The sequence below is a fragment of the Rhamphochromis sp. 'chilingali' genome (assembly GCF_963969265.1).
Source record: "Rhamphochromis sp. 'chilingali' genome assembly, chromosome: 2".
Classification (NCBI taxonomy): domain Eukaryota; kingdom Metazoa; phylum Chordata; class Actinopteri; order Cichliformes; family Cichlidae; genus Rhamphochromis; species Rhamphochromis sp. 'chilingali'.
Window position 1 is genome coordinate 24,893,237 of NC_137930.1, and position 26,853 is coordinate 24,920,089.

At 42.9% G+C, this 26,853-nt stretch overlaps 4 protein-coding genes across 7 annotated transcripts in view; 2 read left to right on the forward strand and 2 right to left on the reverse strand.

The window, feature by feature from the left end:
* On the reverse strand, window positions 1-15,466 carry setd1ba (SET domain containing 1B, histone lysine methyltransferase a). Of its 3 annotated transcripts, XM_080876559.1 has the most exons (19): window positions 13,174-13,383; window positions 12,764-12,915; window positions 12,417-12,515; window positions 11,856-12,126; window positions 10,850-10,971; window positions 9,374-10,462; window positions 7,010-7,729; window positions 6,255-6,428; window positions 6,073-6,166; window positions 5,773-5,981; window positions 5,595-5,676; window positions 5,155-5,499; window positions 4,886-5,017; window positions 3,728-4,267; window positions 3,302-3,468; window positions 3,091-3,216; window positions 2,855-2,974; window positions 2,377-2,514; window positions 1-2,270 (listed from the first exon to the last, which is right to left on the reverse strand). In XM_080876559.1, exons 1-19 carry the CDS (start codon window positions 13,232-13,234, stop codon window positions 2,097-2,099), a joined length of 4,815 nt encoding a protein of 1,604 aa, XP_080732685.1. In that variant the 5' UTR covers window positions 13,235-13,383; the 3' UTR covers window positions 1-2,096. The 3 variants fall into 3 exon arrangements, with proteins under 3 accessions (XP_080732685.1, XP_080732684.1, XP_080732683.1); XM_080876558.1 differs by lacking the exon at window positions 13,174-13,383 and adding an exon at window positions 15,365-15,466 and having other exon boundaries at window positions 3,728-5,017; XM_080876557.1 differs by having other exon boundaries at window positions 3,728-5,017.
* Window positions 15,460-26,853, forward strand: part of rhof (ras homolog family member F) — an 18,842-nt gene continuing 7,448 nt past the window's right edge. Inside the window, exons 1-2 of the mRNA XM_080876561.1 lie at window positions 15,460-15,722; window positions 16,092-16,138. The gene's annotated coding sequence lies outside the window, so the exon portion shown is untranslated. The remainder of the gene's footprint in view (window positions 15,723-16,091; window positions 16,139-26,853) is intronic.
* Window positions 17,207-23,353, forward strand: LOC308392569 (uncharacterized protein). 2 transcript variants are annotated; one of them, XM_080875649.1, is made up of 12 exons: window positions 17,207-17,426; window positions 17,762-17,968; window positions 18,222-18,460; window positions 18,548-18,648; window positions 18,741-18,925; window positions 19,415-19,609; window positions 20,106-20,192; window positions 20,881-21,134; window positions 21,213-21,338; window positions 22,236-22,376; window positions 22,830-22,941; window positions 23,116-23,353. In XM_080875649.1, exons 1-12 carry the CDS (start codon window positions 17,294-17,296, stop codon window positions 23,331-23,333), a joined length of 1,998 nt encoding a protein of 665 aa, XP_080731775.1. In that variant the 5' UTR covers window positions 17,207-17,293; the 3' UTR covers window positions 23,334-23,353. The 2 variants fall into 2 exon arrangements, with proteins under 2 accessions (XP_080731775.1, XP_080731776.1); XM_080875650.1 differs by lacking the exon at window positions 21,213-21,338.
* LOC308392570 (uncharacterized protein) overlaps window positions 23,396-26,853 on the reverse strand; it is a 4,190-nt gene continuing 732 nt past the window's right edge. Inside the window, exons 2-6 of the mRNA XM_080875651.1 lie at window positions 25,418-25,551; window positions 24,981-25,128; window positions 24,617-24,865; window positions 24,247-24,517; window positions 23,396-23,890 (exon numbers count right to left, since the gene is read on the reverse strand). Coding sequence (XP_080731777.1) covers window positions 23,690-23,890; window positions 24,247-24,517; window positions 24,617-24,865; window positions 24,981-25,128; window positions 25,418-25,551 — 1,003 coding nt within the window. The 3' untranslated portion in view covers window positions 23,396-23,689. The remainder of the gene's footprint in view (window positions 23,891-24,246; window positions 24,518-24,616; window positions 24,866-24,980; window positions 25,129-25,417; window positions 25,552-26,853) is intronic.

Here is a 26,853-nt window from a genome sequence, read left to right on the forward strand (position 1 = left end):
ATGCTTTATTTCCATTTTTTCTTCCTTTTTCATACATTTGTTGTATAATAAATAGACAGGAGAAACAGGCTGACACATCAGTCCTCTTCTCATGCCGATTCTGCACCTTTCTTTTCTCCACACCGCAAACTTTTCATAGAATTTACAACAGAAAATTAAAAAAAAAAAAAAAAACCCAAAGCTTGACACAAGCTGAATTTCCTGCTACCAGCTCATCTAATTCTGATAGATGTCTGAGCTGTGTTTATGTAGCAAATCCCAGGGAACAAAAATATATATATATTTATATATATATATATTTATTTATATAGTATTCACAGTTACACTATTTACACATATTAGGATTACAAAGCAAATGGGCAGAAAAATGAAGACGTTTCTACAAGAAACAATCTTTCTAAAGGGAGGTGGAGACTCGTCCTGTACACAGTGGACCTTTTTTTTTTTTCTTTAAATAAACAACCTTTTAAACCATCAGATTTCTTTTACAGATCCCTGAAAATACGTTTGTTTGTCTTTTTAAATACTCAGTCTTTTGTGAAAAACAAAGAGAGAGAGAAAGATGCATTTTAAAAGTTGTGAAGATGTATATAAAAAAAGCATTAGATCTTCTGTACAAGTCATCATTTACAATATGAACATCACTGGTGGAAAAAAAAAATCTCCATTTTCAATTTAACTGAATGAAAAGCAAAATGTTAGACTTGGTCTTAGCGGGAGGACTGAGTGGGTGAAAAAGGGGGCGGGGGGGGGGACGCATAAGTGCGAGCCCCGAGTGCATTCACAAGTTTGTCTTTTTCATTGCGATGAGTTTATAAAGAAAGAATCGGCTCTCTTCTGCCTCGCGGGGAACATTAAACACTGGTAGTATAACGAGGACAGAAATCTGTGAGCACACAAACACGAGACGGTGAACCCAGATAGAAAAAGGAAAAGAAAAATCCTCCATCAGCCAAAAACAGGAAGCATTTCTGTGCACATCCATGTTAACGCATCTCTGGATTCCTCGGGTTAAACAAAGACAGTAACGCATTCATATGGCACTTAAAATGAGAACTAACTACTCTCTCCACAGCTGAAAACTTGTACCTTCACTTGCTCTGGAAGTAGACAGGACTTGATTAATCTTTAGTCTTTCTTGCTCTGCATGATTGGTTGGCTTTTTCCATGCTGCGGCCCACGGAAGGGAGGGGGGGGGGGGGGTGTCAGTGCACTCACAGTCTCGCGCTCTATCCGGACACGATAACAAACACATTCACACACGAATATAGTGTCTTTGAAGTAAGAAGAGAACCTAAACGAAACCGCAAAACACTGGAATATCATCAATACAAAGTTTGAACATCTTAATTAGCATTTTTTTGCATAAACTAAGAGGAAGCAGCATGATCCGTCGCTGGCTGGTGAGAGCAGGAGATGGTTGGATATTCCAGATTTTGCAATGGTAAGCTTGATTTTTTTTCCTTTTGTTTCATTAGTTTGATTCACGTCCAGGAAAACCACCCGCGTGGAAACGGCACCGTCTGCCATCCGCCTCTCTTCCCACAAGTGGGGAAGAGGGTGGCGTTTACCTGGTGGGCTTGTGCGTCTTAACAGTGTTAGTGAGCAGCTGAACATGAGAGTCTGTGTTGTTTCTATTTACCACGTGTGGTGTGGGTAAAGCTTACGAGACAAATGAGAAAAAAGGAAGAAGAAAAAAACAAAAGGTGTAAAACTTGTACGAGCCAGGCGTAGAAGCAGCCACGCTGAAATACTGTCCGATGTTGAGAGGAGGGGAGGAAACGCTGCACCCGCAAGTCAAGTGTTTGCACATAAAAAACTAGAAGTTTTCTTCTTCTTCATTTTTTTTTTTTTTAATTTGTATGTTAAGAGCACCATAATTCGTAAACAATCTAGAGTTAAATATGTGAAGAGGGCCAGACAGGTAGCTGAACTCTGTCCGGGTGACTTGCCGGTTTTCTTCTCCTCACTCCCAAACAAGCGTTCCTTCTTCAGTTCCTCCTGATCCGAGATTTCAAGCACGGAGTTTGCGCCGAGTTTGGGGCGAGCTTAGAGAGAAGCTGGGGGAGACCTTTCTTTCTGACCTCGACTTGACGTTAATTCAGCGTTCCCCGACAGTTCTCTGCCCCACACAAACAGGGGATCTTCTCGTCCTCGATGGGGAACTTGTAGTCGTACGTGATCTCCTCGTTAACGTTGATTGGCTGCCTGGAGTAGATCACGATCTTCTTTTGAGACTCCACAGTGATGACCTTCGCATAACAGTTAGGCTGCAAGAGGGAGGAGAGGGGGGGAAACAAAGAAGGGCATAAGAACAAATTTTCTTTTTTATATTCATGCTGCTAAACCTTTTTCCCCATGCAGATGTTGCCTTACATTGCAGCTGTGATTGATGAAACGAGCAAAGTTGCCACACTTCGTGGCGTCTATGATGGTGTCGTGGTCGACACGGAACATGTAGCTGCTGCCGATGCCCTCTTCTTCATAGCGTTTCTCCCTCATGTCCGCGATCACCTGCCAGACAAGAATGTCAATCATTAGATGGTATGTTAATACTGCAGATATCTGCTGACACCCCGTGAACATATTAACAGCTTCACTCCTTAGAACCACTGGTGAAGAGCTTAACAACCTAACCCTCTGGCTTCTGTCAAGTCACAATTGTTGGTTACCTGGACTAACCTGAGGAAAGGTTACTTTCAGTGGTACTGAAATTCCTCATGATGCACTATTTCTATACTGTAGGTTAATCAGACACATGTGAGTCACATAAAAGTAGGTTAAAAACAAAAAACTGTTTACATACATGCAGAAAGAAAACCCACATTACACAAACCAGCTGTCTGCCTCTCACCTGTCTGATGTTCTGTCCCACATATTCGATCACCATTTCATCAGCAGCGATGGGCTCCATGGCGAACAGACCCCAATCGTGGATGTGTGATTTGCAGAATCTGATCTTCTTCTTACGGAACTGAAACAGACAAACACTTGGGTGTCACAGGAAGTTTGATAACATTTTAAAGTGTCTGCTGGTAAAAACTGTAGAGTAAGGCAACCTCTGCACAGGTTCTCCTGCATAATATTTACCTTCAGCTGGTTGAACTTGAGCAGGTCGCTGTCACACGCAAAAGAGGACAGCAAGCGCCGCTGCTCCGAACGCCGCTCCGAGCCAGCTCTGGTTGAGGCGTGGACCTGCGCAGGAATACTCATGCCCTGCAGAGACAGAGAGAAGCTAAACGTGTTCACCCACAGCAAGTTTTTGTTACACACACCATCACAATCCACACGTCCTGCCCACCTGTGTGTCAACCGGCGGCTCCTCCGACTGCAGCCGCGTGCTCTGAAGGTACTTGATCTTGTCCTTCTTGTCGATCTTGTAGTATCCCTCGCTTCGCGCGCAGCCCGTCGCATGATCCCTCATTCCGTCATCTCGCCTCTTTTTCTTCACTCCAGGGATGCTGGTAGGTGCAGGGAAGTCAAGGAAGGGACTAAAAACACCTTGAAAATTATTCCAGAAAGCCAGAAAAATCCTTGAACCCTGACTCAAAATTTGCCAACTTCCTCTTTTTCACCACCAGAGGGTGCTGCTGTTCAAAATACAGTGCAATACAATTTCATTTACAAAAAAAGAAAGAAAAAAACCTTTAATAAGAACTTTTATGTTGTTTCTCTCTGTGATATAAATTAGAGACTTGAGCATCGACTTTTGAGAATGAAAGGATATGAGGATGGTTGACCCAGAGCGTGTCGTTGAGCCAGTCGTTACCGTTGTCCTGCTGGAGCATCTTGTCGTAGGTGATCTGCAGAAGCCGTATGTCCTCCTCGTCTATGCCTTCGTTCCAGATGTCATACAGGATGGTCATCTCCTCAAAATCAGAGCGTCGGGTGAAGTATGGCCGTGGAGGCGTGGTGACAGGAGACAGGCTTCCCAGCAGGATCTCATCCCAGGGCCGCCGCGCCCTTCGTGCCGGCTTTGAGACCACAGTGGGTGCCTCGTCTTTGTAGGTCAGGAAGTTGTCTTCATCAGGTAACACCGTCTGAGGCTCCACTTCTCCTTCCCGGAAGTCCAGGCTCGAGTGCTTGGGGGACTGTGCACAGATCGTCTGTACAGAGAGAGCTTCGAGATGTGCTTCATCAGGCAGATGGATGGACTCGGATGAGAGCTCCAAAGACTCCTCAGCCGCAGAAGCCGCTGGCAGCTTTTTGCTTCTGGGTCGTCCAGGTTTCTTCTTCAACGGCGTGACATCGGACGGCACAGGGACATCTAGAGAGAGACCAGTAGGTAGATCTTCAGGGATGCTGACTGAGTGCTCTGTGCCGGCTGCCAGGACCTGGCCTGGCACAGCGCTGATGTGCGGCTCCTTAAAAACTGGTCTATCATCCAAGCTCTCCAAGGACACTTTCCTATTAATTGCTGCAGGGTCAGGGAAGACAGGGGCGAATGTTAAGTCCCTTCCTGGAGTACGGGGCACTCCAGCGCTAAGGACAGGGGACTGAGCAGGGTAGGAGAAAGGACTACCAGGGATGTGAGGGGAACTAAGCAACAGACTGCTGCCCGTGAGCGGAGCATCACTGCCTGGTGTGTTGGGCACTGTGTCGGTGCTCTGGGATTTACCCAGACTTCGGGCACGCTCCATGAGGTCCCTGCCAGGCGTGCGGGGGATATCCTCATCTGTTGGGAGCCGGGGCCGCTGAGGGAAGTCGGGCAGGGGGCCTGGAGGCGGATGGAGAAGGGATCGGCCTTCTATTGCCGGAGAGGGAGGAGGGAGAGGGAGGTGCATTACAGATGCGGAGGCCGATTTGGGGAGACCCATGCTTGAATCTAATTGGGAGGAAGCTAATCGACCAGGGGTGCTGGCTACATCTTCAGGCTCTGCTTTACCTTTTGCTTTTGTCTCCTGGTCACTGTCAAACAGGACGCCTGTGGGAGTGGGTGGCCGAAGATTTGCTACAATCTCCTGATGTTCAGACTTCACTGCAGGAATGTGGCTGTCACTGATGTCTCGCTCTTGGACTGAAAGACAAGAAACAGTTTTTTTTTCCCCCTTCTCTAATTTTCATTTAACCTCTGACAGCATCATTTTAAAAATTAGAAATGCTTTTTGTTGAAGTGATGCACGCTAGACTACAGAAATGGGAGCAAACATTTACCAGGGATGTGTTGAGGTGACGGTGGCTTCAGGTCCTCTGCTGACGGCTCCTCAGGACTAGGAGGTCTGCGTATCTGCTCCTCCTTGACCTCTGGGAGCGGTACTGCAGGAGAGCTCGGAGGCTTAGCTTCTGTTTCTTCCTCCTCGTCCTCCGAAGATGAAGATGTAGAGGATGAAGTAGATGAGGAGGTCGCGGCATCTTTGCCGTCAACCTCCGCATCTTCTGCTGCCTCCCTTTCTTCCTCATCGTCGTCTTCCTCTTCCGAGCTTAACCCGTAGCCAGAGGAGTCAGAGCTTTCTGACGAGGAGTCTGAGCTGGCCTTGGAAGAAGACGAACTCTCAGCTTCTGTAAGAAAAGAGGCAAAAACAAATGAATAACTACTGGAAACGCATTCAAATAAATAAAGCCAACCAGCTGTTTCTGTCAAATATCTGAAGTACCATCATCAGACGAATCTGAAGAGGAGCTTTCACTGGATAAGTCTCCCTCATCTTCACCTTCGCCCTCCTCATCACCACTCTCCTGGAAGAAATCAGAACGAAAAGGTTTATGATACACACAAAATTTCTGTACACTTGCTGCTTTTCCCCCCCCCCTTTCATTTTGGAGGCGACTTACTTTGCCAAGCGACAGCCTCTCCGCAACCTCCATTTTAACAGGTTCTTCCTCCCTGTCAGACAGCGACTCTTCCTTCCCTGAGGTGTCCACCTCCTCCTCTCCCTCACTGTCCAGCTCAAGCGGTCGAGAGTGGCGTCTCTTTGCCGACGTGCCGTCGCCATCCAGTTTGGAATCATCTGAGGGGAGCTCAGCTGGGTCTCGTTCCCGGTCTGACAGAAAATTACCAAAAGATAAATTGGGTTTTGAAAGAGAACTGCACGCATGGAGGACCGAGTGAGAGTGTAAACGGTGGAGGGTTACCTTCGTCCTCCAGTTCGTCGTCCACAGGCGTGGAGGGTCGGGCTCGTTTGTTGTCGCCTGCAGCTGCGGCCTCAGGAGGGTCCTTCCGTTTGACCTGAGCACGACATGCACCATTTTAAACACCTGGTGCATATGATGCTTCCTTCTACAGTTCAGTAAATAAAATTTAGAAATCATGATACCTTGAAGGAGGGTAAGCGGATGGCCCCTCGCAACCCGATTCCTAGGCCCATACCCTCGTAGCCCAGCCCCTCACCCTTGTTCCAGTTCTCAAGGAGACTTGAACCAATCGTCTCTTTGGGTTTAGGTCTCTCTTCTTCTTTCCCTTCTGCGCCCTTTACTGGAGTCAAAGATGCCTTGGAAAGAAAGACGTCAACTAAATGAAACCCTGTGTTTCTCATTACCACGAACAGCAAAAAGTAGCTCAGTCAGATTTCCTCAGTGATCAAAGAAAAGGGATTTTAAATTACTTCTTCATCCTCTGATTGTTTGTTTTATCCAATCAGGCACAAAAATGCAAATGAATTAAGTGATTTTAAACAACAAAAAAATAATTAATTTACAAGATGAAACGCGTGACCTCTTCAGCTGTTCTTGCATTCATAACAATTCATTACCACATCAGATGAATTCATTATGACGCTTGTCAAAATAATATCTCGTATTAATGCAAATCTCCTCGTTGTGTAAGCACGCCGGACCACAAACAGGAAAATCAGCTGCAAACGTGCCTTTTTATTACTCTCCTTAATAATCTTGAAACGCATCACGTGATCCAACATTAATGTCACTGCAGTCTGTGGCCTCTGGTACGTATAATTAATTCATATCCTATGGATCTAATTTTATTTCACTATTTAACTGATCGTAATTCAAAACTAGTACAATAAGCAGTCAGTACATGCAGATTTTCCCGCTGGAGCTCTTGATAGCTTACCTTAGCAGAACGTTCCTTCTTATCCCACCAGTCATCGAAGGCCCTAAAAGCCACAACCTCCACCATTTTGCGGTTCAGGTCGCGCTTCATGATGGCCTTCAGCTCTTTGACAATGACCAGGAGCACGCCATCAACAGTGGCCTTGTGGGGATCTTCTTTTTTAGTCTCATATCCAGGAGGAGGAACGGTGGGGTTGAACTTTGGTAAACTGGGATGCTGCCATTGTTGTCCAGGTGCCCCTGTGCTGCCTGCAGGTGTAGCACCCATGGAAAGAGGTGCATAGGGTCCCCCGAAAGGTCCGGAAGCGCCATTGTCCATAAAATGTGGATAGGGATAGGGCCCTCTGGTCTGAGCCATGCGACTCAGCATCTGCTGCTGCATCTGGAAGGACATCGGAATCGTGCTCCACTGCTCCCACCGGAAGCAGCTCATCAGATCCATAGGCACCACCGGCATCGGAGGGTAGGGACCCATGGGCGGCAGCATGGGGTGAGGCACTCCGGTATGGGCGGCCAGGTGAGGGGCCAGGGGGTGATGCGCGATGGCAAAGCCGGCTTGGTGGGACAGGGGGTGGTAGCTGGAAGGATGCATGGCCATGGTCTGCATCGGGGACACGGCAGAGTTCACGACGATGCCTTTGCCACACTCTCCGCTTGTGATCGGAGTCCCGGGCATCTCATCGTCTGAGATTTCCATATCCTCTCCCGATGACTGTTGACCCTGTGTGGAGACAGGACAGCCTGTCAGGACTGAACAAATCTGTGCAATCACCTGCCCTTTTTCACCTGATACCTGAGTAAATGTTATTTTCTTATGAAGACCTTAAAATGAGGTCAAACTATCAGACTAAAAAAAAAAACAAAAAAAACAAACCAAAGCAAAATGAATATACCTCGACTTGAGAAATGTGGCAGCCCCTTAAATATAAACAGCGCTGGGCATTGTGTGGAAATGTTTGAGATGTTTGAATAAAACATAATGATAGTAAAGGGATGATTTCTTGGGATACACCACTTTAAAAAACAAAACAAATGAACAAACAACAACAACAAAAACACTGGTTTTGTAATGTTACATTTGTCAACATTTAAAAAAGGAAACCCTACAAATCTCAGTAGGCATTCAGTGCCAACTCTCTTTTATTGCCCTCACTGATGTGCTACAGGAAAACTTCAGACTGTACCAAATATTATCTTGGACTCACAGCACCTTCAAAATAAGAGCACTAAATGATTCTACACCTGGTCTGAGTTCAAAGTTCAGTCACAGTCAAACACAGCCGACCCGAGTCTTCGATCAGCGTGTTACCAAACCGAGATGTTTGCTTAGGCACCGAACTAAAGCGCCGCAGTGCAAAACACAAATGCAATACTCTGAAAAACATCTGAGCACTGAACTCTCATCTGTTCTGTTTTATTTCATAAGTCTCAGCTGCTGCAGAAATGAAACCGAGCAGGGAAAGCTCAGCATGGGAGTGGCGTTGTTACCCAAATGACCTGTTTGTACTGTTTGCTTTGCGATAACTTGAAATATGAGAACAGAGACGCCTCGGCCAATCCTGACTGTCAGGCTCAGCTAAACCAGGAAATGTGGCGTGCTGAAAGGGGCCAACAGCCAAACCGTGCTTTTCGTCCATGTGAGCGTGTGCTGCGAGTGTTAGAAAGAGGAAACAAGAGTGTTCAATTCCCCAACAGCAGAGAGGCTGTTATTCTTCCTCGCAGCACGCTGTGTTGAAACGCAACCTGACAGGCCAGACGGTGCTACTGCGACTTTAAAACAAAGAGAGGTGGTTTGTCTTCCCATGAATGCGAAGGCATTTGTAAGGCTGCACCGAAAGCTTTTTCATTCATAACTTGCTGCAACTCTTTTATCTGCGCCTGACAAGGAGTGCGTGTGCGCACATGAGGCAAACAAACACGCTTCCTCAGAAGGTTACAGGTGCTTTATTCTTCATTTTTCATTTGCAGAAAAATAAAGAAAGAAAAATGCCAGTGGTAAACTGGAGGAGCAAACACCTTTTTGGTATGGCCCCTATTTTTTTTTTTAAAGCACGGTTTGCTGTGAAACCGGAATTTCCTTTACAAAGCAGAAGAAGAAAAAGAATGAAACAAAAGGGAAGGTTTACTACTACCGCCGCACACTGAAACTAGACCCGACTTCCTGCGTCCTCTGTGTAACTGTCATTCACAGCTGTGCGTAAACATCAGCACCGCGCTTCCATCAACTTAATCAGTGCCATTAATGAGAGGTAATTGAAGCAGCACCTGTGCGCCGTTTCTTGTCAAATGTGACAAGCATGGAGGTAAATATGGCACTATTTGGACACAAATATCAGGGAATTAAGAAAATAAATATTTGCTTTACCGTGTCCATTTTCTCAGCGGGAGAGTGGCCTCCAAAAGATCCTTCTTTCTCTTTCTCGTGGACAGGAGAGCTGATTCTCTTGATCAGTGAGGCAGTCCCGGGAATTGGCTCTTCATCTTCCGAGTCCGGCAGTGGCGTGGGGCTGATGTCCTCCAAACCTGTGCTGGAGGGACGGGAATTTTGCTGACCACCTTGAGAGCCACCTGTGTAAGGAGGGATCGGGGATAGCTGCGAGGACGAGGAGGAAATCGGACTTCCCTCCATTCGCACCTCGTTGTCCGAGTCCCGCTCGTCCAGGAACGGCAGCAGTTTTGTCCTTTTCTCCTTGAGCAGCATCTCAATGCGAGAATCCAGGCTGTTCCTCTCTGGATCCAGAATGGGGGAACCGGGTGAAGGGCAGTGCTCTGGTGTTTGAGGAGGAGGGGTGGTTGGATGAGGAGCGGGCTCTGGTGGCGGAGGCTCCGGGATTGGAGGAGTCTCTGGTCGCTCCTTGGCGGGCAAAAAGTCAACAGCAGCCGTCAGGGGCGGCTCTGGCGGTCGGAGGTATTCACCCTCCCTTTGGGCTGGGTGATGGAAAGCTGGCTCTGTTGGAGGGAACGCAGGGGGCAAAGGGGGCTGGTAGGGTGAGAAGGCGGACTTGAAGTTGGGTGTAGCGGGGGGAGGCGCTGTGTAGTTGAAAGAAGTGGTGGAAGGTGGAGGTTCAGGTGGTGTGAGCTGGTGCTGTTTGAAAGGAGGCTGCTCAGGCGTACTTCGATACATGTTGCTGCGATACTGAGGCCTCTCCGGTCTCCGGTTGTACGCATCCTGAAATTTACTCTCGTGTCGGCGAGATTTGTAACCTCCGGAGCTCTCAGGACGGCTAGATTGGTAGGCAGGCGTGGACTGCCGACTGGAATAACTAGAGTCCTGAGAGAAAGGCGTACCAGCCTGACGCGGGGTATGAGGGGTTCCCTGGGATTGTGGCGTATCCTGTCTTAGGCTGGAGTAGCCGGTCTCCAGGGTCAGGGGGGTGGAGGAACTGCTGGGCGGCAATGTTCCTCCCCCAGCAGACACGCTGCTCTCTGATAACCTGCGGATGGGCTCGCAAGCCTTAGAGGACACAAATATGAAATTGTTAGAGGCGAATTCTAATTTGGGCATTTTCTTGAGAACATCTTTAGGTTCGAGAAGATTCTTTAAATCAGTTTCTCAAACAACTAAAGCAAGTAAGATTTTTTAAAATCAAAATAGCAAGCTGGTGGCACAGCAGTGTGAGGACATCTCAAGATACAAAGCCACAGGTTTGCCTGACTTTCAGTTAAGTTCCTGCTCAGGTGTATCTTGAACCATTTCTACAAAGCACAATAAAGCATCTACACAAGAGTGTGCAACAGTTCCTCCAAACTGACCTTCAACAAACTAGCACAAAACTACTACTGAATTACTATTTTACTCTTAACTGCACAACCTAAGCTTTATTTCTTTTTGTTTTTTTACCAGTAAGGCTTCTGCCAGGCTTCGAGGGGAAACTTCTCTGGCCTCCTCTCCACCAACAGGCAGCGTGCGTGGAGTGTAGCTGCCATTCATCAGGAGCTGGAAGTACCTCAGGCGATTCTCACCTGCAGAACAGTAAACATGTCTGGGTCTGATGCCAGGTTTACAAAGCCAACAGACTTCATCGGGCATCATTTAAGTGACAGTGATTATTCTCCAGTAGCTGAACTCCAAGCTAAACATTTTAAAGCAACAACTTGTGCTTATGGAGGGGGGTTTGCAAACTAATATGATGCATTATTATTTGTATCTGCAAAAGCATCATTATGTTCTGGGATAAATACCACTGATCAGCATATTTTAATTTAAAAAAGCATGCATTCCTTTAGCATATTGATCAAAAAAGCAAACCCTAACTGCACTTCTTAAAAAGACATCAATCACACTTAGGGAAAAAAAATCCATCAATTTGGGGTAATACTTTAACATAAAGACATTACTAGGACAATGAAAACAGTGCAAGCTGTGAATCAAAATATTTGCCAGTATTTATAACATTAAATAATAAGCAAAACTGCTAAAGTGGTATGTTACGATGCGTTCAAGCTGCAGTTTTGCATCAGTAAAAAAAATAACAAGACAGAACATGCATGGACTTGGAATTCAAACAGTGTTAATAACAGAAAAACTAACTTCTTTTCTTAGTTTTAAGTTAAATGCAAACAATTTAAAGTACAGAGGACTCGGACAGATTGGCTTGTGTTTGTTTGCAGGTCTGAAATTATGCACAGTGGGAGTGCACAGCACCGTCAGCTCTGGGCTTGTGGGAGCAGGCTTATATTCAATGAATGAATTCAATTATCCACGTAACCAGGCAACGCACGTAAATATGCACACGTGAACGCTGTCACTCTAAAGGTAACACTCGGCTTGTCATATTTCTGTGCTCCCGACTCTTATAACACATATGATTCTGATTTTTTTTAAGCAAACTTAAGCTCTTGTTTACCTTTCGGGTCCAGCTCCACGTGGATGATGTTTCCCATAACAGACGTGTTGTGAAGCGACTGCACGGCCACTTTGGCGGCTTTCACGCTCTCGAAAACAACTTTGGCTATCCCCAGGTGCTTTTTGTTCTTCGGATTGTACAGGATCTCGACCTCCTCGATTTCTCCGAATTTTTTGCACATGTCGGTAAGAAATCCTTCCCTGATATTGTCGTTGAGCCTGGCGAAAGTCACCTCCTTTGGAGGCACGGGGCCGATGTAACACTCATCGATCTGGAAGAAGAATGACAGGAGTTAATGTTGCACCGCGTGTGTGGAGGGTCATTTCTGACAGCTGAGATAACAACTGCTAGGAGAAGTTTCAAAGATCGCGTTGATGCACTCGGTCGAGTCCGTAAAAGCAGACATGCATCAGAGCAGAGCGTATTATTTTGGTCACCGACAGGCACATTTTCACTTCGCATCCCGGGGATGAGTGAGAGGGGGGTGTGTCTGCAACTTTTGACAGCACCCCGTATCCGCAAGGAAAAGTGTGGCATCGATCTTCAAGCCAGAGTGGATACCTTAAATTTTGGCACCGGCAGGTCCGTCTCTTTGTACTTAGTCCACAGACGACCGATCCTGGGGTCTCGGACGATGTCCACCGGTGGTATCCCGGGGTTCTGTGGGAGAAGAGGGGGGAGACACACACACAATGCCGTTATCCATTCACAGCTCCACACGCTACTAACTTGTTGCAAAGTTGTCCTGCGTCGGTGAATCAACACGAACACCTCCGGGCACCGTGTTCAAGATGCTGAACGTGCCCGTGACAAACCCACGGCCAGCACAGCCACATTGTAACCTATCATGGAGGTCGGCTACTCGGTTACTATTGTAGCCGCTCCGCCGCGTCAAATGCGGCACTTACGGGCATGCTGAAAGTCTGTCCATCGTAGCGATACAGTTTGTGAGATCCCTTCTTAAGCGCCGGGTCGATTATCAACTTGTAACTTCTCCAGTGGTGACTCCGCTTCTCCGCTGAGCCGCAGACGGGATGACTGTCCATGCCGTTCGCCAAACCTGAAACGACAGGCAGCGACAAGGAGAGGAGAGCTAACGTTATCGGGAGCCAAGCGCTAAGCACGGTTCTCCTACCAGCAAAACCTCCCCCCTTTCCACCCCTTCCAACACTTTAAAACAGCCAAACGTTACAGATGCATGACTTCGGTGGCGGGGGTAACCCCAAGCGAGAGCGAAAAATGGGATCTAGTGTATATCCCACTTACGGAAAACAGGCATTAGGAGGGCTGGAGAAAGAGGAAAAAAGAACAAGCTTACTTGAACTCTGCTTTCTGCCATGGTCTTCGTTCAATCTGTTCCTCTCCCCTGGCTTGGACATGGTTCGTCCGATCGAGTGTTGTTCTCTTTGTAATTGATGAAAAGACGAAATCGCTTTCCTTTCGCCGCTTACATTACATGATTTAGCTTAAAGAATACTGCCTCCTTTTCGGCGAGAGCCAACACATATTGTGTGCCTCTGGTCTGTAGCTGCTTGTCTCTCCCACAATACACCGCTAGGCTTGCCCACCTCCAACGGCACTTTCGTTACAAACTTGCCTCCATGGCCGCAGCTTATTTAACGCTGCATTAGCCTAACAATAAAATAAACGTGTTTTTAGGCAGGCCACGCAGAAACGCTCCCATTTATATCCGCGACTAAATGAGGTCTGGCGATAGTTTAGTGTCTCACAAATCCTCTAAACGACATAGTGTTGAATCTACCGGCTGTATTTACCTAACTGGCAAACACAAGACAGACACAGGGGGTAATATCTTCTTAACTGCCACTAAAGGGCTAATAAAACTGCTTTGGTGGCGAGCTTTTCTGTGCGGTCTTGCGGGCGTTTGTACATTCAGGACATGTCGGTTGATATGTTAGGGTAAAAGAGTCATTACGGCGACACGGCAATAGGTGATGGCGGCTAATATAAAAATGTCAAACACGGGAATTGGAATTTTAATACGAACACTCGCATGTCTGGCAGCTCGATTTCGCTACCCGGCTATATAACCGTTGGAACGCGGCGGTTTGTTTGGTTACAGCAACAGACTAGTGCCAATCCGTCGCCTATGTTCCCCATTTGTCCTCTTTTTAAAAATTATTAATGTTATGCTAGCATTTTTTTTTTTAAACGGTGGCGCTTTTATTTATATAATACTAAACCTGACTGTGCTTCTCTTAGTTTGTAAATTATTTCAGTGGAGGTGCGTTGCTATCGGACTAACTGGGTTTTGTTTGACATTGCCTGGTGCTGTTTGCAGTGCTCGGGCAATTGGCTGGTTAACAGCGGTAGCTCAACGAGCCAATCAGAGCGCAGCAGCAGAGGAGCCGTCTGCTATTAGAGGCACGGCTCAGGAGTCCTTCAACAGAGAGCAGAGAGAGGGGGCTGAGCGCTCTCGGCAGCCATTTTCCTTAAACAGGACTCAATGGCCTATATGGGTTTCCTTTGTTCCAAAGGGATCTTACATTTGATTTCCTCATCTCTCACGGACTATGATAAAACTATGATTGCTCCTTTTAAAGGATTGAGAAGAAGGAAGAGAATGTGCTGGATGCAATTACCCCGTGACATTTTGAGCCTTTTTTCCTCTGCCTTGGAATCCATCTTTGTCTTAACTAGGTCATGGCACACCCATATAACAGTATTTATATTTCTTAAGTGAAAAGAAACCAAAAGTGTTGTGAATAAACAGCTTTATGCTTTTGGAGATGTTTAAAATGATAGAGGTTGGGGTGGGGGAAAAACACAAAGTGACAAAATGTGCAATGGCAGCTTGCTGGCATTGCACTTATGGCCTTGTAGGATATGAGTTGCAATGAGTAAGTTCAAGTCTTTTATCATAATTTTTTTTTAAATTTAACAAATTAATGTAAAATGTGAGGCATGCAGTTAATGTTATTAAAAGTATGTCTGTCACTTTTGTCTACTTGAGCTATGTGATCACATAAAAATGCTGCAGCTTTATTGTTTAAAAAAATATGTCCACTGGCATGCTGACATTAAAACATACAAGGCTAAAGGTGCAGGGTTTGTAACATCAGTGCTCCTCAAATGACTGAAAGCAGGCCACGGAGACCTAATGGCCGCTTGTTAAATAGTTTGTTGACTGATAATCCATTTGCTCTGATTAACAACGTCTCCCACTTTTCCTCTCACAACAGCAACGCTTTAAACACCCTGGTGTCTCCTGTTGTGTCCTGTACTGCAACTGTGGAGACAGCTTGAATCGACTAGGTTTGTGCTGTCCAACTAAGAAAGCCAAATGTGCAATTGTCGACTTGACCTTACTTCAAGGGCATAATTTAAATTTAGAAAGAAGCCCACTTAGGAAGTCCCCCATCACCACCACCACCATTTTTAATTATTTAATTTTTTTTCCAGCTTCTACAGCGATTTTTTTTTCCTTTTAAAAACACAACCTCAGATTAAAGAGATGGAGGGAAAACTTTCAGGCTGAAAATATTTACCTCAGCAGTTAACAGGCCTAAACGCAGGGGCAGGAGGAATGTTTTCAGCTCCATCTTCGGATCCTCTAATAATGGCATTAATAAGGGGTGGGAATGCGTCTCCTGAAAAGGAAGGAATCCATTAGCACGAAAAGATAGAGCTCTTTTGATAACTTTTTTTTTGATCAGTGGTAGCTTTGCCTCTCTCAGCCAGCGAATATGCATCTTCAAGCATCATCTGTGTGGGCAATATGCAAAACCATCTCTTCTCTCTCCCTGAAGACAGGATTGCAGTCGATAATAGCCTCTCTTGCTTTTTTTCGACATTTCTAGCTGATCTACACTTCACTTAAAACTGCAAGGATAATGTTTTGGACAGGTAATGGATTTTTGAGCTATTTCACTCAATTTGCCAGCTTTATGTGTCTACATTAAATAGTCTCATAAGAGAGCAGACATCAAAGAAGCAGTTGATACAAAACGACGTCAGCGTAATTGTTTAAAAAAGGGAAAAATGAGTAACTGTAACCCACATTTTTAATGATATTGCAAACTTACAGGCAGTATTCAAAACATGTAATCCAAGTCTTAAACGAGCCACCAAAAAAGAATCTTATGGGAAGAAATCTTGTGTTTTTTAAACTGCTTCTTCCCCCTCTCCAAACAGAGACCTTTTTAGTGGTATGTAGGCAACACTTGTTCTGTGGTTTTCTCTGCTGTTCTCTGTCTCAAAATGGCTTCTTTACAGACAAAGGAGAGCACTGTGCCGTGAAAAAGCTGCTGCGCCATAACTGGGTGAGGCTCAGGAGAGCGGTTTTTTTTTTTTTTTTTTTTTTTTTAATCCGAGGGTAATTTCAACTGGAAGTAACCACAATAAGCGCCACTGGGGGGTGATTTATTTTTTATTTATTTAATCCAAAATGGTGGCTGCTTTTACACGAATATAAAAAGAGAAGAAAAGACGACAACTGCGTGTGAGGAAGGAAACTTTCATAAAACCGGCGTAGTCAGGCGGTCGGTTGCTAGGCTGACTCGCGCCGAGAGCTCCAGCGCATTCGTTGGAACCCCCTCCCCCTCCTACACACCGTTGCCATATAAGGTCACGAAGAATCCACTGCAGCGGCAGCTCTGTTGTTTGGTATCTAGGCGAAAATAGCACGCAGCGTGCGCGTGATCTCTCGCTTCAAAGTCCAGCGGATCAACGGCTGCTTTACCAGATTAGACAAACATGACATGAACCTCTTTTTTTCGGTGAAGGAGTTAAATATACAGAAGGGGTATGGAACGCCAGGACTGCCATAATGAATTAATTAAATACACCATTAAATAATTAATTAAATGTGTCAATAATTAATTAAAATTGGAATTAATTAATTAAATAAATAGTTATGACACATGTAATTAATTAATTATTGACACATTTAATTAATTATTTATGTTTTTCACATTTTAATTAATTATTGACACATTTAATTAATTAATTATTGACACATTTAATTAATTATTTATGTTTTTCACATTTTAATTAATTATTGACACATTTAATTAATTATTGACACATTTAATTAATTATTGACACATTTAATTAATTATTTAATGATATATTTATTTATTTCATTTTGGCAGTCTTGGCGCCTGGCTCTCATCATGAAATAATTTTATCTGTCAGCCTCACTCATCAAACTCAGGGGGCGGGGTTAACGCTCTCCCTGTGGCTTGTCTGACATCTGATTGGTTAAACTGTAAAGCAAGTCCAGACAGATCGATCCCTGATAATAGATTGATGTACTCCCAGTAAATCTCACTCCGATCCTTTAGGTGGTGATATTCATTTTTAACTTTGCTTGGATGCGCTATGCAGTTGGAAGCAAGAAGTTACCGCCATAAAAATCAAGACACTTGACAATACTTGTGTACCTCAATTGATACATTGCACGACGTGTACGAGAAATGTCAAAAAGCTGTCCGGAGCTGCTGAGAGAAGCAGCGAATTTAATTGAAGAAGCTCTGAGGACAAATTCCCCAACTCCGTCAGCTCAGACACAGCAGATACCTGCGGCACCATTACATACACCTGTCCAAAGTAAGTAACGTCAGCCACGTGTTATACTAATTGATGACTTAGCACACAGTTAAATCTTAGCAATCAATATGAGCATCTAAATTTCAGTGGGCGGGGGTTGTGCACCTAGGTTTATGTGTGGTAGTTAGCTAATTATGCTTTGTGTGTGACTCACTTTCGTTGTGTGTGGATGGGGCATGAAACTAGATAGTCAGTAAAACGCCCTTATTTTGCAGCACCATGCCTGGTGCTGATGTGTAGCGTTAGTGACGTTTAAAATGATGCTAAGCTGAAAGTTCAGACTGTTGTAGCTGACTGGTGGTCTGTTCCGCTGGGATATTTTCTTTGTGTTGCAGCCGAGCTAGCAAGGCTTTTTGCTCCGTATAATGGTGGGAGTAGAAGAAATATGATAAGACGGTCAGCACAGAGCCTAGTACCTAGAAGAAGCTACACACATACGTTCTGTTGCTTGGCTGATCACAAGGCTAACAAAGTTCCAAGCATTCAGCTTAAAGCAGACCTCCATGCTGCAGGACTTGGAGAGCAAAAAGTGACATTTTCAGGTAAGTCTGATAGTAGAAATTTACCAGAGCCCAGTTTTGATTGTGGTTCACTGTAGGTTTTTTTGTTTGTTTGTTTTTTGTTTTTATAATTTTTAGCGTGAATGTGATAAATATTTTGTCATTTTAATTTAAATTGGACTTAAATTTCAACTGTGTGATTGTTATTTTGTGGCTATTAGATAGTACTGGCTTGTTTTCAAATATGTGGGTGTTTGATTGAATGGATATTATCTGTTTATTCTTTTAAATACAGGGAATGACAATGATCCTGAGACTGTAAGAACTAAACTGATGGAAGTGTTTCCAAAGCTCCAAGAAGGGGGAGGATTTGAGTTTCTAAAAATTACAGGATCTACTCGTAGTCGAAATCTTGCATTGCTTCAATGTCCCAGCACTGGATATACCATTGGGTATCTGAAAGACCCATCTGCAATGATTGGGCAGGCTACAATCTACATCCGTCCACTTCAACAGGACTTGCACTTTGATTGTGTACATAAATCTATATTGTCATCATTGTCATCAAATAAATAGCATTGTGGAATTTAAATTTATAAATGGATGTTTTTTATCTTTTAGGAGAGCTCAGGTCATGCCTCTGGTCCACTCATCTCCTGTATTACTTGTCAGAAGGAATTTTCCTTTTCTGAAATAAAAATGCACAGAGACAGCTGTGCTGGGTATGTACTAACAAAGACATATGTGTACTACATATTCATTTTACATTAGGAAAATGAGAGAGTATGACTATGTCAATTTTGTTAACTTCAAGGACATCCACGCAGGAATCACATAGAGAACGAGAGGGAGGCCATGTTGAAGAAAATGATAGAGAGCCAGCCACAGTCAGTGAAAGTGTGCCAGTTAGGCCTGAAACATCAGAAACCTCAGCTCAAAGTGCAGTAGTACCAGTAGTAACTGGTACTGAGGAGTTTGTTCACAAAGAACCTGACAATGGTCTGTGTAAACACATAGAGGTGCTATAAGTTTGCAAACAACTTAAATTCATTCAGTAAAAAAAATATTACCTTTAATAAAATTACTTTAAAATAAGTAGTACTGCATGTAATCAACAATGTAATTCATGACTATTAATGTTAAAATACTTTCTTGGGTTCTTAATGTTGTTTGGAAACCCTGAAAGTGATGCTAGGGTAACTGAAACCAGGAATCAAACCTCATTCTGTGCAGAAATGGAATATTTAGAATATTTCTGGTAATATGTATTAGAAGATTGATTGGGTGAATGCGACTGTAGCATAAAGGCCTTTTAGTGTTTGTGGTAAAACACTATATAGGTACTAGGCCATTTGCCTTTTGGTGCTGCACTGAATGACATTTTTCAGGTGTTCTTCATCTTTGACTGTAAAGGAATGCATATCTGCATGTAACATGTTAAGAAGGTTTTTTCTATGTGTAATTTTTTCATTTATTTTTGCGGTCTAGATTGGGTGGTGATTAAAGATCCAGTTCATGCTGCCAAAGTTTTCAGAGAAAATCTACTTCGGGAACATGCATCTGGGACACCACTTCAGCTGAGGATGGATGTGAGGGACTCTGAGGAGGACAGAGACCGGGCACTTCTCTCATTCTATAAACGGCAACAAGAATGGGCATGTCCACTTCATTGTACCCTTGATGGTTAGTAATAGAAATCTATTGTGTTAAATAAATTAAATTAGTTAAATGTCTTTCAATGGAGTTGTCTTAGTGGCTTACTGATTTCATGTGGCTGAAATGCATCATACGATGAGCTCCGTTGGCCAATCATGCTAACTACAATGACAGTTATAGTGTTTTTACTCTATCACACAGAATTAGCCCTGTTACTGTGAAAAACTGAATTGAATATTAAAAAAATTTAATTTGTTACAGGTTAATAAGTTGGTTGTGAATGGGCCCAGTGGTCCTAAATAATATACCTTACCACTATTAATATAAATGTGTATTGTACAATACTCCTCTTTTTTTGTTTTCTGGCAGGGTCAGGATTCTAGGATTCCAACCAAAATAATATTGCTTTCTCTTTAAAAAAAAAAAAAAAAACAATGTTTTTAATTAAATAGGTTTGGCAATAATACTCAGCCATTTTTTTTTTTTTTTTTTGTACAGTGTAATCATCTGTATTTTATTTCAGGTGATGCTGCTGTTGGACAAGGGGTGATGCGGTACTTTGTGACAACAATAATATCCAAACTCCAGTTTGGATTCAGAGTAGATCTTGGTAAGTGTACCACTATTTTCATATGCTTTTGTTGTGGAATTTTTCCATTAAAGAAAGCCTGCAGACGAGCGGTGAGCGGTAGCTAACATTCTTTAATCCAAACACACAAAGAACAGACAACCAAGCTTGGTGGAGCCTGCATGTCCGCGGGACAGACGGTCAGCAGAGTCTCTCTGAGCCCAGCATGGCTCTCAGTTAAATACCTTTTTCAGGAACAAAAAGCAGTACACAGCTGTTTCACACCTTAAGGTTCACACTCCCTTGCTACCTCCCAGAGTCCTCGAAGAGACAAGACTCTTCCTGTGGAGTTGTCTGCTTCCCTAACTTCCTTACTAGACCCCCATCATTTGTCTTGCTGTATGAGTGTGAGACTTGTTAAAATCCAGTGGCACCAAGGCATTATACGATAAAATAATGTGATTAATACATAAGTAAAATAAATTCTATATACACGGTATTTCACCACTTTTAAATGTATTTTACTCTTATGTGGTGTTTGTGTCTGGATTTTTTTTTTTTTTTTTTTTTTAGAAATTAACTAAAGGATAATATTGGTATATATTATCATAATTACCTCACTCTCCTTGCTTTAAAGCTTGTGATAATTTTGAAAATCCAGTTTTACATAAAGCACTGGCAAATTTAAAAAAGTAAAATAAAGAAAACTCTGCTTTCTTGGTACTTCTAGGAGGAATGGGTCGAACACTGCTATTTGAGGGTGAACCGGACCATCTGGTCCCAGCAACATCAGAGGTACTTATCGAGAGCAGCCTCTTCCGGGTTGCAGGAAGGATGTTGGCCCACACCTTTTTGCATGATGGTCCCCGTGTCACAGGATTAAGTCCTGCAATAATTCACGTGCTGTTCAATGGTGACCCGGAATTGGCAACAATTGTTATAGAAGACTGTCCTGATCTGCACATCAGGAGTATCATACAAATGGTATGTAAAATTAAAAAAATTATTGAATTACAATCAGTGTGTGGACTACCACAATAACTTGTTTAATCTTAATTTTAGCTTGAACTCGAAGAACTTACTCAGGAACAGCAAGACACAGTCTCTGATCTTTCCCTGTCTTGGGATCTCCCTGCAGTAAATAAAACAAATAGGAGATGGCTGCATAACAAACTTCTAGTGCATGCGGTAGGTTCTTGCTGGTTAAGTATCAAAGACATTGTTGTAGTTGTTGAAATTAATAAGCAGACGGATTTGTATAGAGTAGCTTTTTATTCTACACTGGCAGGCAATGGTCATGTTTCCTTTTTTTCCCCCCTTTTTATTAGTGCCGAAATTAGGTTTGTAAATATTGGGTTTTTAAGCACTAAAATTTACCATTCTCCCAGTCAAGTTGAAATTCTTCTTCTTTATTTTTTTTTTTCTTAAATCATGCACATATTTTTTCATAACCAAAAGCTGACCTTGTCCTTCATACCTGGAAGTGTTGGCACTCACACCCTAATTCCACAAATGCGCGCACACAAGATGAAACTTCAAATACAGAAATCCCTTTATAAAATATCTTCAGTCTGTAGTATACTGACAGCAGGTAAAAAATTTAATGTATGTTTGTGTTTTTAAAATTCCCTTCTTAAAATAAACACATTCCAAATCACTACTTGATTTAGAAAGGGAATCCTCCCACTCACCCATCAGTTGTGCCTTCAGCAGAACAGTTATCTCAAGTCTGCATTACCACGTTTTGCACTTAAATAGGCATTAAAGACACATTGTAGTTAATGAAAAAAGTTACCTTAGCAATTTTTTTTATTTATTTATTTTTTTAATGCAGAATGTGGTTTGATGTTGGGAAAATAACAAAGCCCCCATAAAATATGTGTGTGTGAATTGAAGAGTATATTACTGTAAACTGTGCAAATTTATTATATTTGTCTTTGGTGTATACAGTCTACTACAGTGTAAATAGATATGGCAAAGCACGTCAGTGTGTCTTCATGTAAATTTCCTCTACCGTGCCAACTTGTGTAGAATTCAGGAGGATATTTGTTCTTATACTATGGCTTGTGTCTCTCTGCCTGGAAGGTTATTGGGAGAACCATGCGCCAACTCAAACAGCTGAGAAAGGGAATCAAGGATGTCATGGTATGGCCCCTGCTAACGAGTAGGCCAGATGTTGTCCCGCTTCTTTTCCCACGAATGGCAGAAATGCAGTTCACACCACAGGTAAACCAGTTCTTTCTCATCACTGATAAGAGCGGTCCCCAACCTTTTTTGCACCATGGAATGGTTTATGTCCGACAGTATTTTTAGAGACCAGCCTTAAATCTGTAGTGGATTAATACAAGAAAATAAAACCAGTACCGCTAACAAAAAAAGATGTATTCATAGCACACGGGTAAAGAACCAAGGATACCGAGTTAACGATAAAAACCCTGAAAACCATAAATTTCACACCTGAGCATCAACTCTCACAGCCCTGTACCTCATGACTCACCGACCGTTCCGTGACCCAGGGGTTGGGGACCAGTGATTTATGAGACCTTATTTATAAATGTATTTGATGAACTTTCCATGATATAATATACTGAAGTTGGTGTTTCCTATTAATAAAAATGGTAAAATATATTCTTTTCACCAGTACTTTAGACTAAGTTGTCCTCTTCCATGTTCTATCAGATGGTAATAGACAAAATCACATGGCCAGCTCAGGATAGTGATGAAGATGAGGAATTTGATGTTGAGTCCATGTGCCGCATCACTGGATTTCTACGGATCTTCATTGAAACTGGTATAGGCACCTTTTTTTTTTCCTTTTTTTAAATAAAGCTATTGCTCATATTGCAAATGCTTGATAATAAGCATTTAAAGTTAATGTATGAAATTCATAATTTCACTGTATATTCTCTGCAGCATGATGAACAATTAACTAAATGTTTTCTTAACTCCATTTCTGACTTTCTAGCTTCATCAAGTAGACTGGCCCAACTGATGAAATTCTGGGTTGGCTGGGAGATGCTTCCTCCTGAACTCAATGTGGAGATCTCTGGTGGCACCTTTCCGACAGCGTCTACTTGTTTTGAAACGCTAAAGCTGCCAGCTCATTTCCAGACATACCAAGACTTCGAGGAAGCACTTATTTCTGCAATAAATAGTGCACACACAGGTTTTGGACTGGTTTAAGATTTTTCAGGCTGAAATTTCGCCATAGTTCAAACAGAAAGCAACCAAAGGCGAATGAAACACATGTTTAATGGTTCACATTTTTCTAAAAAGCAATTTTACATTTTGATATAAAATGGGAGAGACAGCAGTTCTGCATCCCAAGCTGTCATGTCTTTTTTTTTTTTTTTTTTCCCCACAATTACAATAAAACAAATTATAATTTTGTTAACCAAAAAATTATGTGACAAATGTCATGATGGGGGAAAAACTTGAAAGAAAGAAAGGAACTTGTAAGATTATGTGAGGGAAGTAAATTGTTTTACATTGCATGTCTGTTTGTTTTAGCATGCTAAATAAAAAGCTTGGATTGTATATCAGTCTCCTATGGTTCTTGACAGAATTTGGACGGTCTCCAAGTAAGATCCGATTGCATCTGTCAATGAAACTCCTGGAACTGGCAAAGTAGCAAGCTCTTCATCTGATAGCTCACGGCCCAGCTGAATGTCAGGTACTGATGTAGCGCCTCCATGGTTAGTGTGAGGCCCGTTCCAGTCAATCCCGTAGTCTTCAGAAACCTGAACGTGGAATAATCTTTAGTGTTGTAGTTACAACTACTTTAATAATGCTTTAGGTCATTGCACAACCTATTTGGGACTTTTTTTTGGTCCGCATGTTGGTGAGTATTTAAATAATATGTTAACAATCAAATACTATAAAACAGTACAATTGTGCATAGGCTAGAAAAATGTACATGCGACAAAGAAATCTTAGCTCAAAACGTTGGAGAGCTTAGGTTTGAATCGCTGACTATCACCTTTTAGCACATGGGTTTTCTCCCCTAGTCAAAATCTAAACAGTATGTAGCAGGGTTTTTTTTTTTTTTTTTTTTTTTTTTTTTTTTAACTTTGTTAAAAGGCGGTTGTTCTCTAACCTCTGAAGGATCCTCCACGGGGCCTTGGTCTCTGTATCTTATCCAGAGTTGCTGTGGTGACTGATTCCGTTCAGTTCTAAGACCATGACTGTTCCATGCATCTTGGAAAGAGTCTAGGTTGCTCTGTATGTGTGGACGGAAAACTCGGTGCAAGGCGTACAGATGGATTTCACTGTCTGGATTAAGTGTTCCCTGATGTTCCAGTGAAGTGAACAGCTGATAGAAAAGGTCTAGGGCATGCTCGTAGACATCTCTCCACATCCTCTCTATTCTGTGATTAAAATAAAATTGAAAATTTTTATGTGATGTAATTTTCATAAAGCATTACACTGGTAGAGTCTATAACACAGCAACAAAACATGTTATTTACCGCTGATTGTGGACACTTCGGCCTGTGATGTGAGAGTTCCTGTTGGTGCCTCTGCTCCTGATCATGAATTCAGCTACATCGGCATTCTCCCCACCTTTATCAGACCGAACCCTTGATGGCAGTCCGTACTGCTCAACAGCAGCAATAAAGCTCTCCAAGACTGTTCTAGCTCTGTTGTTGCCAGCCACTGTCAAGTAGACAATTAGTCGACTGAATCCATCCGTGCCACCATGGACAACAAATCTCCATCTGTGAGACAATATGTAAAACACACACACAAAAAAAAACAACAACCTTTTTGTAGAACAATTATTTAAAATATCTATAATATGGTTAATGATTCCTATGTCAATACCACTGATACCTTATTAGCTTATGGTTGCCGTCAATGTGCCATAAGGAGTTTGGACCTGGAACAGAATACTGCCGTCGTCTTAATACATGCAGCCGTAGACGTCTGATGTTCACTCCTTCTGCATCGACTCTGCGTAAAGACTCCCGCAGTCTTGAGACTGAGAGGTGGGCAAAAATAACCACAAACTAACTGGCCACTTCATTAGAAATACCTATATTAACCACCTGACCAATATTGTAAAAATATCTACCAGTAGAATTTCAAATATTCATCAGTTAGTGATACTGTCATGGTCACTTTTGAGGAAAGAGTGTCAGTATAATAAACTGCATAACAAATCATGGTGCTTAGGAAAGGATACATACACAATCATGAGCTTAACTTTAGCTTGGCTCACTAACAGATCACTTATTCATAAATTTCAATAACAGGCTTATTATACTCACCAGGGACACGCACACCTCTTGCATTCAGAAATCCATGCATTAGCTTGTAGCCGGTGTTTGGATGGCTTCTGTGGACTTCATTTACAATACGATCCAACTCCTCATCAGTAACAGATGAATAGAGGTCTGTCTTTCTACACAGATGAAAAACACTGAGTAATGTTGGAGTTTACGAAATATTATCTTAGACTGGTCGACAATCAGGTCTATAAGGCTACGTTCACACTGCAGGCGAAAGCGCATCAAATCCGATTTTTTGACCCTATGCGACCCATATCCGATCATGCTATGACAGTGTGAACGGCGCAAATCCGATATTTTCAAATCCGATCTGGGTCGCTTTCGTATGTGGTACTGAATCCGATACATATCCGATGTTTTAGAAAGCGACTGCTGTTTGAACGGTCAAGTCGCATTAAATCCGCCTTTTACGTCACCGACACAAGACTGAAGCCAATTATCAGCGCCAGAGAAGCGCCCGAGAAGACATCGCGAACGCTTCCTGGCCATCCAGTGTGGATGTCAGTGAAACTGTTGGGAAGACAACGTAAACATTTTATTTGTACTGTATAATCTGCAGATTCTGACAGAAATCTGCAGCTATCCTTTGAAGCACCGCTCCTCTCTTAAACAGCAATAAGGATCATTATTAGGTTATCTACATTATTATGTAAATAACAAAATAACTTAAAGCAAAAATTGGGAAACGTGAAGACCGAAGTCTTTATATTAACGGCCATCAGTCAAACAATACTGTTGCTCTGGGTCTAAACAGAGCGCGTTGTGTGTGACATCTTCTTTTGCGCATGCGGGCCGCTTTGAGCGTTCACACTAGAGCGCGTTTGCTGTCGCATTTTATTTGTAGTGTGAACGAGCAGACAAAAAAATCGGATTTGATCAAAAAATCGGAATTGAGCATTAAGACCTGCAGTGTGAACGTAGCCTAAGTGATGACCTGATGAATCCTGCTTCCACGCTCAAACTGCTCTGTGTTTTTTAAGGCTGTTGTGCTTTTAACACGTTTTAATGCTTTGCATCTTGGTCTATCTAATCTCAACAAGCCCCTAAAAACAGTTAGTGATCACTGTCGGCCTCTCTAGGGTTTCATTACCACTGTTGATTTTAAAAACCAGTTTTTAAAACCTGGGTGTAACTGCAGCCCAGCCCATGCAGCAGTATATTAATGACTAACCTATATTAATGACTGGGTGGATTATCTCGATTGTTCTCCTGACTGAAGTTTTGTCCATTTACAGCAGGGGTCTCGAAGTCCGGGCCTTGAGGGCCGATGTCGTGCAGGTTTAAATGTGTCCTTGACCAAAACACAGCTGATTTAAATGGCTAAATTACCTCCTCAACATGTCTTGAAGTTCTTCAGAGGCCTGGTAATGACCTAATTATTTGATACAGGTCACTGTGTCTATGCTGTGTAGCTA